This window comes from Molothrus ater, unplaced genomic scaffold, assembly GCF_012460135.2.
Source record: "Molothrus ater isolate BHLD 08-10-18 breed brown headed cowbird unplaced genomic scaffold, BPBGC_Mater_1.1 matUn_MA548, whole genome shotgun sequence".
Taxonomy (NCBI): domain Eukaryota; kingdom Metazoa; phylum Chordata; class Aves; order Passeriformes; family Icteridae; genus Molothrus; species Molothrus ater.
In genome coordinates, this window is record NW_023416525.1 from 87,443 (window position 1) to 105,077 (window position 17,635).

Here is a 17,635-nt window from a genome sequence, read left to right on the forward strand (position 1 = left end):
TGTAATCCACTGGCCAGGTGAACAAAATAAAAGCTTCTCATTCATGGTTGATAGTCAAAAAAGATAAAACATTGGGTTTTTTCAACATGAGGTTCAAATCCCAGTCTTTTTATAACAAGGAAATCTAAGTAAAATATTAGTGACACAACTATTGTGCCTTTTATTCCCTTCATTCCACACATTTGAATCTAACGTGGCCTTTTATGTTGGTAGAATATAAAAGAAGATATGAAATGCAATTACCATTCTATGATTATGCAATTAAGTGAAATAGTTATTATAAAATCAAAAGCCCAGAATTCAAATACCCCTTTAAATACTAATAATAATATAAATAGTTTGTAATAGATCTGAAGCTTAGTTCTGCCAGCCAGAGTGGTTCTTCCTCAGTGTCCCACAGGGCCTGGGCAGATTTTGTGCACAAATATGCACAAATTTGCTTCTGGCTTGTTTTGCTGTGCCATCCCTCACCCTTGTGGGATGTTGTAGCTGCTCTCTCCCTGAGGACATTGAGGAGCCTTCCAGGGGGAGCCTGTTTGCAGTTCTGGTGGTGGTGAGGATCCCTTTTAGCTGAGTTCTGAGCAGGGCTGGGTTGGCTGTGTCCCCTGGAAGCACTGCAGCACTCAGGGACGATCTCAGAGCAGCCCCACTCATGCTCAGACAGATTTCCTCTTTCCCCACTCCCTCCCTCCCTCCCTCCCTCCAGGACCTGATTGCTGCAGCTCCCTCCCTGACCAGGAACCCAGGATGGTTTTTTCATGGTTTTTTTCCCCCCTCAATCTGAACTACTAAAAATCTGAATTTTGGCTGAACATTTGGTCCTGTCTTGTCTCCAGCAGTGGCAAGGAAAAGCTGACAGAGGACAAAATGCCACCACATGAAGTCTCACCTTAAACACAGAGTCTGCTTTAATGACAAGTGACAATATTCTTTCCAATATTTGTCACCATTATCTGTTGTAACTTTGGAAACTCCTCTGCCTGTCCACTCTCCACCATTCCAGCTTGACCTCAGTAAAATTAGGTTAAATACAAAGCATGCAGAGATGCTCCTTTTCCCAATCAACTTTGTTTTCATCATCTTTTAATCCCACCACATTGTTTTGTTGTGCAAATCTGCCCACATATTTTGGCATCTCATATTTTCTATTTCTGGCTGCCAGGAACTCCTAATTTTTTCTTGTTGCAGCTCTATCTACCTTCCCAGGGGCTTCTGGGCAAGTGTGCAGTCTGTATCCCATTATCCCTCAATATAGTGAGCACAGTAGGATGTCTCCAGAATGGGAGGAACTGCTGGGTTTTGCATCCATTTCAGTTTTAATCAGGCTCTTCACTTGTGTGCTCAGACACTTCAGAAATCTGCCACATCTGACTTCTTTCATGATTTACTGAGGAGGCACATATTCTAAGTATAGCTAATAATTGCACCATTTAAATGATAATACCAAGATGTTTTCTACAGGAGAGAAATTCATGCAGGGCTCTTTCACCAGGAGCAGCTCTTTCAGGGGGCTATCTATCCTCACACCAGATGTCAAATACAAAAAGAAATACTTTGGCATGAGTTACAAAGTTCATTTGACTGAAGGATTTACCTCCCAGGAACAAGAGCCTCATAAAATACAAACACTGGGAGCAAAGTCAGCCACGTAAGGGCTTTTGCTAAAATTAAACCCATAACTTGCCACTAGAAATGGGACGTTTCATCTGTTCAATAAGCACTAAAGTTCTCTTTGTTTTTATGGCATCATAATCTTTGATTACTCTGATAAATATTTGGACTATACAAAACATTGCAATGGAGCTAATCACAGTTATAAAAAATCTGTGTGTGGAAATGAGTTGGGAACGGGGCGATAGCAGCACATTTCAGAGGAGTTCAAACACAGAACCACATTATTTTAACTGGCTCCCAGCCCCATTCCTTTCTGTCTCTGTGCAGTGCACACCTGAGGAAAATGCTCAGGGGGGTTGTGGTGTTTGCTGGCTTTGCACAGACAGGGTTGGGAACAGTTCCAGAGGTGGAATGACAGCCATGGAATAGCCTTGGGATGCCCTTGGGGTGTATTCCACCCACAGCTGAGCTGGACAAGACCTGCAGCCAAGAAGAGCAACTCAAAAAGTGCTTTCCAAAACTTAAAACTGGCTTTATAATTCAACCTAAGGAAAATGATTGGGCTTCTTCGTGGGGGCTGTAAAGAATCAACATGAACGTGGCAACTTCCCAAAGTACAAAGCTTTTCTCTACCCCTTTGTATTCTGAGCAGATGAATTAATGTAAATAAAGTTCAAGTGCAAATCACATCAGATAAGAAAGTAATTCCAGTGGTGAAAGTCACGCCTAGTGTAGCAGCAGCAACATTTATGAAGTGGCAACAAGAATATATTTGAATCAATGGGCTGCACATTTATATCCCTGCTGCAATGGTGTCACACCCTGTCAAATATTTTTAACATATTGCCCCTAACAGCTGAAGTTTGCATTTGGTTCCAGGAGACTGAGCCCAGCCCAGCTGAACCAGAGCCAAAACAGATCCTTTAGATGCCACTGATGGAGACTAAGAACAGGAATTTGCACTTAGCATTTATATAGTCCTTTTCATCTTCAAAGAGCACCACAAACATCAGCTGGTAGCAGCTCACAACGACCTTCACGCCAAGCTTTTGGGATAAAAGGAGAAGAAACCAGGGCAGGATGTGTGTTCAGGCACACACCAAGCCTCAGGTGTGGAGGGGATCTCTGCCTCGACCTCCCCCCTGCCCCAGGGCACATTTTATCTCATGGGGAATCCCAGGCCTTTCACCATGGCTCAGGTTTTAAGTCACTTTACAATGTATTCTGTTAACAGAAGATGAAGGTAACAGTCCTTAAATAACAGATTTACTGTCATAGTTGTAGGACACAGCTATTCCTTTGAAACAGATAGGAATTCAGAACTAACACTGCCCCAAAAAGTTTGCTGGCAGCTGTCACAGGACTACCCAGGGACATGTCCTGTTTAAATTCTGGATTCCATGGCTTTGAATTCCTACTTTTGGGTCATTCCGGGATTTTTTTTCCCAGAGTTCCAATTCAAGTTAGGAATTTTGTAAATCTCATTTGGAAAGCTTTCTCAGAAACAGCAGAAATTCCTTTTAGCTGTCAGTTTTCTCTGCCCTCCAAGCCAGCCTGGCCATTTGATTACCAGCTCTGGGTGGTTCTAAGCCCAGAATCTCAAATAAGTTCCTCGTGTTCCAGTCACTTGCACATTTTATGTGGAGGAACAGATTGAAGCAGACAGGCCTCGTTTTCCTGGTGACCCAGAACAGCCATTGTTACAGGAACACCTTTAATCTCCTCTTTCTGGGCTTGAATTGAATTCAAATGGGGAGACATGAAAGCAAGCATTGCACAAATCTGCTACTACAGCTGGTACTTCTCACTTTATCATATGTTAGCTCTGATTCCCTTTGATTCCTCTTAAAATTATTGCTTCTATTTCTTAATTTGACAATCAGACATCCATTTATATGTTTTTTTGACTATGAAAAAGCCCCACACCCCCCACCTTTCTCACAGCTAATCCCTCATGGGAAAAGAACCCAAAAATTCCAGCATTATGATATCAATGTGTGAACTTCACTCCTCCCTTGGAGGGTTTTCTGATGCAGAGCGTCAATGAGCAGGAAAACAACACTTCATGACTTAGAGCTCAGCAAAAGACTTACAAAATAAACTGAGGAGTGAAAGGAGGATTAGGGTCAGGCTGATGTGGAGAGCATCACTTGCACTGCAGTCCATTTTGGATTTCTTGCAGGTACACACTTGTAACCTCAGTTCTGTGGTGTTGGTCAGAGGAGGTTTCCCAGAATCTGTCACTGAGATGGGGATGTTGTAATTGGCCTTTTTCAGGTTCTGCAGCAGGATGACCTGGGCATGGGTATCTGCAAAGATAAGGGGACAATTAACCAAATGTTGGTGAAGGAGTCTGCAAGCAACATCAGACATGGCAGTTAGTCATGGAAATCAGGAAGAAAATGAGAATACTCTAAGAAAAATAACAAAATAATTGAATTGGAGGGAAGAGGCAGTACGGAAATTCTTTCATGGGCTGAAATCTAATTACAAACTTATTCCAAACCCCACCAAAAGAACAACTTGTAAGAACCCCTTTTATTTAAACACATGATTTGGTCTGTAAATTATTGGCAGAAGTTGCCTGTGCAAGCTAATATACTATTGAAATGCATTTGGGGGCAAGTCACCCCAAAAATGACAAGAAGAGATAAAAAATTTACTTGCCAAAGGAAAAAAATCACCCTTCTTACTGGGAAGTACAGGGAAAACTGCTGAAGCACTTCCTCAATTTCCCAGGGAAGGGAAGGGAAGGGAAGGGAAGGGAAGGGAAGGGAAGGGAAGGGAAGGGAAGGGAAGGGAAGGGAAGGGAAGGGAAGGGAAGGGAAGGGAAGGGAAGGGAAGGGAAGGGAAGGGAAGGGAAGGGATCTGCTCCACCTGGGGAACTGAGGCCACAGCAGCTCTTGGCACCAGTGAGGGTGATAATTCTGTCAGGGTGTGACACTGGGGTGGTTTGATGTTTGGAGAATAGCCAAAAAACCAGCTCTTCCCCTTTGTCCTGCAGCCAGTACAGCCATCACATCCATCCCTAGATGTTTCTAAGGCTGTGACATGAACTAAAAGACTGGAGAGTGGCAGAAAAGAAAACATTCCAGGAAAGAAACAGGAATAACCTACATTAAGAAGAAATATTGTACTTTGTGCCCACAATTTGACACACAAACCTTCTGCAATCTCATGATCCTCTTACCAATTGTGCGAGGTCCCAGTGCATTGGGAGATTTTATTTGTGAAGGGTTTAAATACTTAAAATTAGGAAGTTTTTCAATTACATTGCTAAAGCCCATGCAAAACTTCCATGCTGTCCTACAGCAAAGCCTTGTACAAAACAATTGTGTGCCATGAGATGCAGTAATCTTCACAAAATTATCCGTTATTAATAGCCCCTGATTGATGCAAAATAGAGACAAGAAAATTCAGCCAATACAAGAGATTAATGAAAAACCGAGAGAGCAAAGTTCAGCCAACACAAGAAGAAGTTTCAGGTTTCAGAACTGGTGTCCCACAGGTCCAGCAGCCCCAGCACAGGGTAAAGCAGCAGCTTCTTTAGGTAGATCCATCCTGCACAACTTTCATGCAAAACCCCTCCTAAATTCCCCCAGTGCCTCAGGGGGAGTGCCCTGGGAGGAGTGGGAAGAATAAATACACAAAAAACCAATACAAACAAATACAATAAATACACAAAAATCCAAGTTCCAGCCTTACTGTTAAGCCTGTTGATTCTCCACAACTTTTCTGGGCCGGATTGCTTGCTGAGCTCAAATTTGAATGGATCTGTGTTGGGATGAAGGTCTTTGTCTGATGCTCCTAGAACCACTACCCTGAGATCTTTTGCATCATCACAAACTTTTGCCAGCGTTGGATAAAGGGATGGGACATTGTCATTGACATCCTCCAGGGTGATGTGCAAAGTTCCTGTGCCCGTAGCAGGAGGGTTACCTAGAGGAAAAAAAACAAACATCTGTTTATTAAATCACATTTCCATAAACTCTTGCTCCTATTTGCACCTGCAGGCTTGCAAAGGGAAATAATTTTTTATTGTTCTTACCTCTTTTATATGGAAATTATTGCTTAAAAAACCTGATGAGTCACCCTTGTAAATTCATTGCTGATTTTCAGAATGAAGCCTGTCTGATTCTCTACAGTATGGAAATTTATTCTAAGGAAACCTCTGGGAGAGGAATATTTTGAAGTTAAAATGAGAGTAGGACATGAATAGATATCTGGAACAGAATCTGTTCATCAGCACATACTGAGAGAAACATACTGGGAACCATCTCCCAGACAGCACAGTGTTCAAAGAATGAAGAATAAGACGAGTGAGAGGAAAAGGAGGCAGGAATCAGGTTCTGAGCTGGGCGCCCAGAAGCAGAGCAGGACCAGATCATCCCTGCCAGCCCTGAGGGCCCCGTGCAGCTCTGTCAGCAGCACTGAAACCTGCCAGAGGCAGCTCTGGGAAACGAGGTGGGTTATTTACCCTGGGCCAGCAGTGCTCTCAAACCTCCCAGAGCGGTTTGCCAGCCTGACCCGAGAGCCAGCTGCAGGGGCGAGCCTGGTGTTCACTCAGCACTGCAGGGCTCAGCGCCAGGGCTGTGGGTGACAAACCAGCCCTGGTGGCACTGGGGGAGCTGGGGAGGCAGGGTTGGCCTGCTGGGAGCAGCAGCTCAGTCCTAGGGCTGAGCCAGGAGCTGACAGGTGGCAATAACCTGCAGAGGAGAGCCTGGCTGAGCCACTCACACGCTGCCTGCGGCTCCTTTGGCACCCCATGAAAATCACCTCCGAGAGTTCTGAGGGCACATTTTGTCCTTTACTGTGACTGGCACTGAAATGTTGCACTCATGGGTTGTTTATTCCTTTTTTTTATTTCTGGTTTAGCACAGGGGGATGTGATCCCTGCACTTCCCTGAGCAGAACAGTCTTACAAGTTGTGAGTTCTACAGAACTCTACTCACAAGGTAAAAATGCAGCTGTATCTCCTTCTTTATAAGGATTTATTAGGATAAACTGTTAAATTAAGAAATTACTCCTATATAATTTATATTTTTAACCTAATAACTAACTACTTGTGACTCATAATGTGGACTTTTTAATTTAAACTATTTAAACCTATGAGGAAGAAGGTGAAGAAGAAGGTAAAGAAAAGGATGTCTCTACTTTAAAACTTCTATTTTGTTTTATAACTATTATTATATTCTAAAGCTTTAAACTCAAAGTTTTCTACTATGGGATATTACACACTTCCATTCAAACTACACACTCATAACAGTTCTATTATTTAATTGTGGAATTTCTTTATGGTTTCAGGTCGAATGCAGTGGTGGGGTCAGTGTCCATCAGTACAGAAACTCTGAAATTCTCAGTGACCGGGGTTCCCACATAAACCCTTGCCAGATGGGCTCAGGGGGCTGCAGCTCACCTGCCAGAGCATTTCCAGCTCAGCCCTGCAAGAGGGGCCCTTCAGCACCACCCACAGCAGCCCAATAACCCAGGCTTCCAAAAGGAAACTTATCTACAACATAATGAAATAAACTGAATTACTGCTGTGCTGGGAGAGCATCCCAGGGCAGAAGCAAGTACCCCGTGGTGTGGATCTGATGAACTGCTGCCTGCAGCAGAATGCAATTAGTCCTTTCAATAACAAATGTTACTAATGGTGACACTTCATCTGTTTCCTGCGAGCAGAAATGCATCACAAAGGCTGAACGTTCATCCTTCTCCAGCCCTGCCCTCCCTTCCCATCTCACACTTTGTCATCAGAAGGGTTAGGCTTGAGTTCTTTTTAATGAAAAAGAAACTATTTTTCACTTTTTATTGGACTAATTGAATTTACAGAAAGACTCCCATCCGTTTTTTGTTCTTGATATATTATTAAGTAAAGTCATATGGCAGAATGGATGAAAAGACATTCTGGTATTTGAAATATGATCATAAAAGCCAGCCTTTCATGCACTTAATTAAACTGCTGTCTTTAATTTTGAATGCATTATTTCCACACTGAACTGATAATGTCTTATGCACTGCCCTTCTTATCTTTCTCTGAAGTCAGTGATATTAAAATCTGCCTTTTGAAATGAAGAAGCCAACAGCTTTATGGATGTCCTGCTATTTTGTCACACACAGATATGGCTGTGTTCTCCCTGCTGTTCAAATGTTTCACTCTTTGTATGGTTCAGGGGCTGGGCAAATATTACACACAAAAAAAATGGAGTGAAAGGAAATTGCTTCTGTCCATTTCAATGACTTATTCTCTGCTTGGTTTATTTATAATGATTTAAACAAAAAATCTTTCATTGATTTATGAAGACCTCCAAAAGAAAAGCAAGCAAATGTCAGGGTCATAAACTGGAGCTTGTTAACACATGTCATAAAAATGTAACACGAAATGAATCAAACAAAAATGGCCACAACTCATCCATTGGGAATATGTGACTTTCATAAATTTGATGGCATTATGCTGTTGAAATAATTCAAAATCCCATGATCCCCAGACGCCTTTGATTTTGAAAGGAAAGTTACCCATAGAATATTTTAATTCTGAAGTAAAACTGTTAATTTGCATTGTCAAACCTTGTGGCTGAGAGCAGAATTAATGAGCAGAGCAAGACCTAAAGGGTCCAACAGTCCTGGGGAGAAGCTTTTTCAGTGAGCTGTGATCCCAATTGCCACTGAGCAGAACTGGCCATCCCTCCTGAGGATGAACATTTAAATATTCGGGTGCCCTTAGAGCCCTTAGGGACAGAGAGAATTCCAAACTCCCAGAAGTGGCACATCTGGGATGTACCCTGGTCATCACAGGAGTGAAACAGCATCGCTTCTTTGGGTAAAAGCTGCTAAACAGAGGCTGAAGGATGGAGAATTTCACAGTAAAACAAAGTGGAAACTTGGTGGTGAACTGAGTCTCCAATGCAAGGGGCTGTTACCAGGAAATGTGGATTTTAAACTGGATTTTAGTGCTGCCAGCATAAATGACCATGTTGCTACCACCAGTTGAAAAAATTAGTTTGAAAATAAATGCTATAGAAAAAAAAGATACTTTGTGTCCTCTTAATGCTTGACTCTCAATGAAAAGCTGCACAGAATAATATCAGAACAAATAAAGTCCCACAAATGACATGCTGCTTCTCATGCTTTCTAGGGATGCTGCTCTGAGGATCTAAACACAAATCTCTGTCTCATCCCTCACACTGGGGTTTTCTTCCCCTCCATATGCTGTTTTTCTGCTCAGAGAATCTGTGTGTGCTCGGAGCTTTGGCAGGGACCCCGTGCAGGGAGCCCCGTGCTCAGCGTGAGCTCCACTCATGGCTCAGCCACAGCAAACGGAACCAGGAGAGGGGAGGACACCAAAACCTGGGAGTGCTGCTCACACAACTCCTCTCCTCAAAGCCAGGTGCTGACTTTTTGTCCCTAATTCCCCATGAATTCAAATTTCCTACGCATTTTTTCCATCTATATTAACATACAGATGCTTTGTGAAAGATATAAAAGAAATATATAAAATAAATATATAATTAAAAATATATAATAAATATATTATTAAATATTTTATAAAATATATAAAGTGAAATATAAAATATATAAAATGCAAATTGTATATTATACATTTCTATATAATACAAAAAATATATTGTATATAGTAAATATATAAAAATATATAATTATATAATTACATATTATATAATATATAATATATAATATATAATATATAATATATAATATATAATATATAATATATAATATATAAGTATAATATATATAAGTAAAATAATTGAAAATAAATATAATTATAGAATGAATATATAAATAAATATGCATATATTTATATATAATATATAAAATATATAAAGATATATATAATTATAATATGTAATACATATAAAATATATAAAATATATATAATTTATATAGTAAATATAGAATATATTTATAGAAAATAAAATATAAAAAATATATAAAATATATATATATAATGTATAGAAAAAATATTATATATGTATAATATATTGTGTGTATATATATAATATATTCATAAAATATATATAAAATAAAAAATATCTGTGTGTGACACAACAGCAGGACATCCATAAATGCTGTTGGCTTCTTCCAAAGTTCCAACCCTTCATTCATCCCCTCAAATAAAACATGCAGCTCCTGTTTTTGAGTAATTACATTGCAGAAGAGCCCAGCTCTTTCAGCATATCCAATTGCTACTGACATATGCCATCCATCTTAAATACTTTTTTCAACATTCTCATTTCTTTTTCCAATCATGAGTCCATGATGACAAATTAAAACAATATTTTGTGTGCAATTCATATTTTACTGAAATGTAAAATGGCAAGAAAAGGATGAGTCTTCAATTTATTTTCTCTTCTCAATTAATACAGCAATTAAGATAAGGGGTATAAAACTGGCTTAATTGGGTTGCCATGGTAACTAATTGCCTGATTTCTTCAAAAATAGCGTGGTTTAGGTGGAATCAATCTATGGTAATTTAATTATGTGCATCATGGAGAGAGGAGACAGGTCAGATACCTGTCAGGAAAAGTTCTAATTGCACAGGGCCTCACATCTCTTTGTTACTCAGCTTTTCCTGGTGCTGTGTGTTCCTGCTCGTCACACAGAGCACAGCATAAAAAGTTTTCTTTCCAGTGATTAGCAGTGCCAAGACCTGCACAATAAATGGGATTCAGGTTTGCTTGGGAACACTGGAAACCCAGGAAAAAGTGGGAACTAGACCCTGATTCAGCATTCCTTCATTTTGCTCAGAAGGAGCGAGGCAGCGCCACAGCTCACGAGTGCAGCTGCCCACAGCCACAGAAGCAAGGTGCAAGTTGATTTTTGCTTAAACTGCCAGTGTAGCTCAAGGCAAACCCTGAACTCACAACTAAAATGACTTTTAATGATATTTATTTCTTTGTTTAATGCAGCTGAAGTTCTATTCCCAGATTTTGCCGCAGGAGCTCCTGCTGATAGGAATGGCAAGGAAGGAAGGTGGAATGCTCACACTGGATCAGACCCACTGGGAGAATATTTCTCTTTAGGTGGGATCCCGCTGGGGTGGCATCCAAGCACCCCCAAAAAAGTGGAATCCAACTTCACTTTGCATTCAACCCAACCAGCAAAATTAGTGGGTCATTATTTGTCACCAGGTGACAGCCTTGGACAACACAGGTGGGTTTTCTATGGGTCAAGCAACCAAAAATACCCAAAGATTTTGTTTTTTAGAGAGATAGCAAAGGGCTACACAATGGGATATTAATTGCACAAAAAAAGAGTGATTCTTGCATGAATAAGGTAAATCTGGTGATAAATTTTTCATACCTCTAAAAGGAAATGGTGTTTTATCTTTTAAAGATTTCACACATTTTTCAGGTATTTTTTCAGGTATTTTTTCAGCTTCAACTCCAGCCATGGTTTCCTCCTCCCTTATTTTTTCCAGATTGTGACTCAAACTCTCAGAATACAGGAAAAAAAAATGACCTTTCCTGCAGAGTTTCTAGCATGGCTGAATGAGAAAAACATGCTGGTGCAGGTCTGTTCCACACAGGTTTCTCAAATCCAAATGGTTTCTCCTCTCATGGAATGAGCAAAATCCCTTTTGGCAGAAAAGCTCCCAACAACGCTGTGATGCTGCATTGGGTTCAGGGATTAGAGGCCAAATGAAATGATCACCGTTGTTGGCACTTTTGTTAATGTTTCCCAAGTTTGCATAAACCCGACTTTGCCCCATTATCAGCTCATTCTCAGAGATTAAACACAGTTCATGACACTTTAATGTGTTCACTCTGCTGCATGGTATTTCCTACCAGTGTTTAATTTCTTCTTTAATAGGCCAGAGACTCTGTGGTCACACAGGTCTTTAATAAAAAGTTTTCAAATTCTAAAGACACTAAGTTGACCTTTTACTGAAATCAAATGTACAGAGAAAATTAGGATATTTCTTCCAAAAAGTCCTTTTTTAAGTGTAATGCATCCCCATAAAAGGTCAAAATTTATTACCTATAAATTAACACTATTTCCATCAAATTTGCTGCTACACATTGTTTCAAGTGTGTTTGGGAAGATACAGGAACTGTTTGGATCAGGAATAACATGATTCATACTTTACCACCTTTGGCTGCAGTTAATTTGATAATGCTGAGAAATAATATCTAAAGGTATTAAAGGTCAAAAAGAATCTCATAAAGATCTAACTTATTCCCTGCAGTGGAGTGACTGCATTTTCTATGCCCCTTGCATTGCTCCTGTCCTACTGGTAAAGTGACATCCCAAAAAAAGATAAAGATGTAACAAGTTTATATAAAGAAACACCAAGCACAAAGCCCCAGGTTTTACTTGCGACAGAAATATCCAACACTTTACAGATTCAAAAAATGCCCTGGCACTTGGTCCCTGCACTGAAGTGCAATAACCAGGAGTAAGATGGAACTGGTGACAGAATCTCCACTGGCACCAGGAAAAGGGGATGGGAAAAGGAAAAAGGATCACTGTGGGGTTTGTTTGCAGCTCTCTGCACTCCTCCCCCAGGACAGCACTCAAATGTAAGGTTATTTTATAAAGGGGCGAGCATGGAACACAATGGGACAGCAGAACCTTTTCTGTGAGCATGTAAATGCTATGAACTCCAATTAATATTTGTATTTATGTCTTAGAATATGGCTTGTGCACTTGAGCAATGGCTAAGGCACAAGGTTTTGTATGATTTTAGAGTTATTCACTATAAATTCTGGTAAAGATGATCCCAGATCTTGCAGTGCCTGCTCTGCTGGGAGCTGCTCTGGGTGCCAGTTCCCAGCGCTGGGCAGTGCCCTGGGCATTACCTGAGCTCTCTGTATTTCCAGGACAGGGTAGGAAAGCCTGTGGCAGCTCAGACTTCCTCAGTGCCTGTGCCATCTCAGATTTGACTCAGAGATGAGCTGAGAGGCCAAAGGAAATAAAAACTTCCACTGAATGCTTTGGAAAAAAGAATTCCTGCTAAAGTATTTCTTTTATTCCTCTCCTTCCTTTTCACCACAAATCAGTTAGCCCAAGCAAATGACTTGCTCTATTGGAAATGCCTCTAAATTTTGACTTTATTACCCTATTTCATTTGGCAGTTCTTAATCCTGCTTTTGGCTGCCCTCTCACTGAGAAGTCCCAGGCATTTTCACTGGCATTAGACAGGTTCCACTTATTAACCTGAAGAGAGAGGTCTGCAGTCTGTGGACAATGCTGCTCTAAAGAGGTGCAGATAGTTCTGTTCAATCTGATTTTTTCCCCCTTTTCAGTTAACAGAACCTTCTTTTAGAGTCCTGAAGTAATTCTGTATGCATTTCATATCATTTTCCCACAATTTGGTTTCTCATCTAATGCAATATTTCAAGTTGGACGTTAGCTCTGATAGCTGCAGAGATAAAGTGGGTCTCCCAGCAGTGCTAGATCACAGTGTCAGCCTGGAAACAAATTTGGGAACACTTCCCAGGGATGCTGTCAGTCCCAGCTGTCCCTGCAGGGACAGGGCAGAGCCCCAGCCTGTTGAGATCAACTCCAAAACCTCCTTGGCTGCTTTGGCCAGAGTTATTCATCCAGGCCAGCAGGAAATTTTCCCACTTCCCAGCCCATCTCTAAGTTGAATTTGCTCCCCAAGCTGCCTGGAAATTAATGCAGAGGTGATGCAGGCCACAAGGTTAATATCAGCTAATTAAGTTCTGCTGTTTATTCCCATTCCCACGTGTGGCAGGGCTGCTGATGGCAGGAAAAGATCATTATTAACCCTTAGCATGACAGTCCTGGGTGCACACGTGTGGTTTGTAATCATTGCATTCACAGGAGTCAATAATGCTGCAGAAGATGAACTCCTGCACTGCCAGAGTCACAAATAAACACAATTACAGGGGCTGCAATCAGGTGCTGCCTCAGAATCCCAAGTGAACAGGTTTCCTTCGCTCTGCTGTCCAGCACAGCTTCCCCTGCTCTCATTTTTCCAGAATGGAAAAAAAAAAAAATCTGAGAATTTAAAGCAGTGAAGCTCTGGGTTTAGAATAAACGAGCAAGGCCTAAGTTGCAGCATAAAGGTGACCCCAAAATCCACATTACTCAGGCTGGTTCCCACAGCCAAGAACACTCATCTCCTTTCTCCATCTATTCTCTGTGACAATATCTGACTTCACCTTTAAAACACAACTTTGTCCTTTGGGTAACCTCTCAGTGATATCCCAAATTTTTACTTTCATTGTGAGATGACATTTCCCAGAGCACCTGATTTTGAGATGCATTAAAAAAGAAAAAAAAATCCAATAGCAAGCAAAAGACAGAAATATGTTTAGTGCTACATTTTCCCCCAGAAATTTCCTAAGGAAAATATGTATATTAATATAGAAGTAAATCATCTCCTCAGCAGATTTTTTTTCTGGTATACTTAAGGCGATATTTTCTTTCTCCTGTCAGGCCCTGCAAATGTTCCCTGAGTCATGTGCTTGCAAAAATGTAGAATTACTCTCTTAAAAAGAGCATTTTACAATTCATCACCAGGGCTAAACCAGCTGCAGCTGTGAAAAAGTGTTAGCATATTAGCTGTTATATTACAGGCAAATCTTTTATTTATTTTGTGCCTTTAGCTCAGGAGATTTGGAATGTTCAGGATTTTCTTTTTATTTCTCTGCTCCAGACTCACTCTCTGAATTTTCCTTAGATAGCTTAATTTGGATTCTATTTGACAGGAGGAACTTTAGTACACACCATATGCAAAAATTGTTGCTTTTTAACAAGGAGTTTAGTTGTGTTTTTATCGTCACTGTCATTGTATTGAATAGATTATAATCCAGCATATCAAGGATGAGTTGTTATTGGTATTTAAGTGCCTCAGGCACGCTGACTGCTCAAATATTGTGAAGAAATTAACTCTGATTAGGATGATTTATTACATTTCCAAGAACGTTTCTAGACTAATTACACCTAGCATTAAGACATCAGTGTAGGAATAAATCTGTAAGGTACAAAGCTAAATTAAAGCTGTTATAAATTTGTAGATTTCAAGTTAATTCATCTTTGCAAGTTTCAAGTTAATTCCTCTTTCTTCTGGTTTCCAAATGGTCTCTAATAAATTTAGGTGGCCATGCAGAGAAGTGCTGCAGCATTGGTAATTTTACACCTGTGATGCCTTGGGAAGGCTGAGCTGGAACAGAGGCTGGGCAGAGCTAAAGAATAAAGCAGGGATTTATTAAAAGGATCTCCTCAATGGATCCACCTTGGGCAGCACAAGAGCCCAGCCAGGGCTGCACCCAAGGTGAACCAAAATGGTCCCAAAATGAACCCAAGATGAACCAAAATGGTCCAAAATGAACCCAAAATGAACCAAGATGAACCAAAAAAATGGTCCCAAAATGAACCCAAGATGGTCCCAAATGAACCCAAGATGAACCAAAATGGTCCCAAAATGCCCGAGCGCTCCTGTCTCTCTCCCTGGGATCAGTTCTGCTCCATTTGCATCTTGCAGTTCATTGTCCCATTCCAGCTTTAGCCCCTGCAGTCCCATCCTTGTTTTTCTCTCTCAGCCCACGGTGTTTGTGCTCCTGGGGCTGAGATTTGGATCATTTGTCCTTGGTGCCCAGCTGGAGCAGGAATTGTTTTGTCTCCCTGCTCTGTGCACAGAGCTCAGCATCCCCTGATGTGAACCCAGACCCACACACTGAAGCAGCACAGAATGTGGAAAATAGAAAAGCCAAACCTGAGGCATCATGTGCAGCTTTCAGAACAGAGCATCTCAAGCAGGGAATTCAGGGTTTTGCCCCAGGGGTCACTCACCACTGTCGATGGCCAGGAACAGAGCAGTGTAGACGTTGTTGTGCACGAAGGGAGATTCCCTGTCCAGCACTGCCGTGGTGCCAACGGTGCCGTTGGTGGGGTTGATTTCCAGCCACCCTGCTGGGTCCTTGTACACTGAATACCTGAACAAAAGGGCAGAGTTGTTAGCAAATTATGGATCTGAACATCAAACAAATGCAAAGGAATCTGTCGGGGCACTCAGTGGCTTTCACGGGGATCTCTTCATGTTGCAAAAACACAATTTAAGCTTGTGCCTTGCCTTAGAGACAGTTCAGTGCTGTTAGAGGTTTGAGTCATTCCTTTGGATATATATATATATATATGTGTGTGTGTCCCAAAGTTTAGCAGAGAAATCAATATTTAGGATATGATATAGGACCTTTTTCCTACTGCTGTGTTGTACAGCCAGAACCCTTCCAACAGCCTCTGCACCCACACTGACCTCATGAATCTTGTCACACACCTCCTTTTTCCAGACTCCAAATTCCAGTTGGACTAGAAGCTGTATTTTCAATTTACATTTGAGTGGTTTTAATTTTTTTTTCTTACCATTAGTTATTTTGGGTGAGCTGGAATTGTTCTAAATTGCGGGGAATAGTGGCAAAAGGAGTCAGACAATGAATTCACCAGGTCTGGGGGAGGTAGTGACACCCAGCCCTGTTTGCACACTCTTGTTCTGCACTGTGGGATCTGGAGCTTCCTCCTCCTGCTGATTAAATTCAGCCACATCCACGGTGCCTCAGTCAGAGTTTGGGAATGCTGTCTTCAAGATGCCTCGATATGAAATTCCTTGGTGTGCTTTTCCCCCTTTCATCAGCACAAATATTCACCCCCCAAAACTGGAGATGTTTAGAGAGATTGTGGATTTTACACACCAGGAACTTCCCTGAGATTGACTGAAGCAATAAATAAAAGAATGTTCATGATTAGGGCCTAATTCTATACAAAGTTAAATATATTAAGTAAAGAACAACCCAGAGCTGAATTAACTGACACCAATTCCCCTCCAATTAAAAGTGTTTATAGTTTAAACCAAAACTCCAATCATATAATCAATACCTGGGATAATAACCTGTTTATCTTTTTTGTAGTGAATTGTTATAGGTCATAAACCACCATACAACCTTTTATAGGCATTTTAAATTACCAGTAATTGACATGGAACCTGTTATTATTTAATGGGTCTGTGCCAAGGCAGTACCTCACTGTGCATTCACCTGAAAGTGAATTCACCTGAAATTCCTGTGTGATAATGTTGCAAAAAAAAATTAAAAAGTATCATTACAAATACGAGGGAATAAGCAAAAACAAGACATTATTGAGGGGGTAAAAAAAAAGGTAAAATGAAATAAAGTTACAGCCTCTAACAAAGTGCTGACAGACAGCCCTGCCAATGCTGCTGCTTTTTACCACAACTTTGCTTCAGGCTTGAAAAATGAAATTTCTTGGGGGCTGCTGAGCCTGACTGTGGTGCACAGGAATATTCAGGCAGAGCGAGCATCAAAACTTCAGCATATGCAGCCAGGAAAAATTACACATCTTTATGAGCTCTTATGATGTCAAAATAAGTTAAAGAGCAGATCTGGCAACCAGAAACTTTTGGAATTTATGCAGAAAAAGAGATAAATAGAGAAAATAGTTGGGTTATTAATGCTGGCAAAAAGGTAACTCAGAGTTTCAGCAGTGGCTTCCCCAGGAGCAGAAATTATCCCCTAGGGAATATGTGGGAAAGAATCAAAGGAAAGCATTAGTGCACAGTGAGATGTTCCATCAGCCCAACACGTCCTTCCTCCTAATAGCCATTTAAACATTAATCAATACCTCAGCTTTATCTCCCACAAAAATCAGTGCCTGGAACAGAAACAATGCAGATCATTTCATTTCACTTCTTTGTTTCTTCTTTTATTGTTGTTTTTATAACTTTGCCACAAAGGTATGCGCAAAAATATGGAACAAGGGCAGCCTAAACAATCCCTAGTCTATTGTAAAACTGCAAATTCTCAATTAACCCCGAAACCATTTCAGAAGATTCAACACTTCTAAAGTAATGAGAATGTAAAATGGATTGTATTATCTTCCCTGATTGCTCTACAAAGCACTGTTGGCTGTGCAAATAAAAACCTGGATTGTATAACCTGTGATTTGGCACAGGATATTGTAAAAGTAGCACTTTGTCTTTCCCACCACATTTTTACTTATTGTAAGAGCATATTGCAGT

General features: G+C 40.7%; 1 protein-coding gene across 1 annotated transcript in view; it reads right to left on the bottom strand.

The window, feature by feature from the left end:
• LOC118700301 (cadherin-13-like) overlaps positions 1-15,539 on the bottom strand; it is a gene marked incomplete at its 5' end in the record, with an annotated part of 31,474 nt that extends 15,935 nt beyond the window's left edge. Inside the window, 3 exons of the mRNA XM_036404693.1 lie at positions 3,708-3,923; positions 5,320-5,553; positions 15,397-15,539. Coding sequence (XP_036260586.1) covers positions 3,708-3,923; positions 5,320-5,553; positions 15,397-15,539 — 593 coding nt within the window. The remainder of the gene's footprint in view (positions 1-3,707; positions 3,924-5,319; positions 5,554-15,396) is intronic.
• Between the last annotated feature and the right edge of the window lie 2,096 nt (positions 15,540-17,635).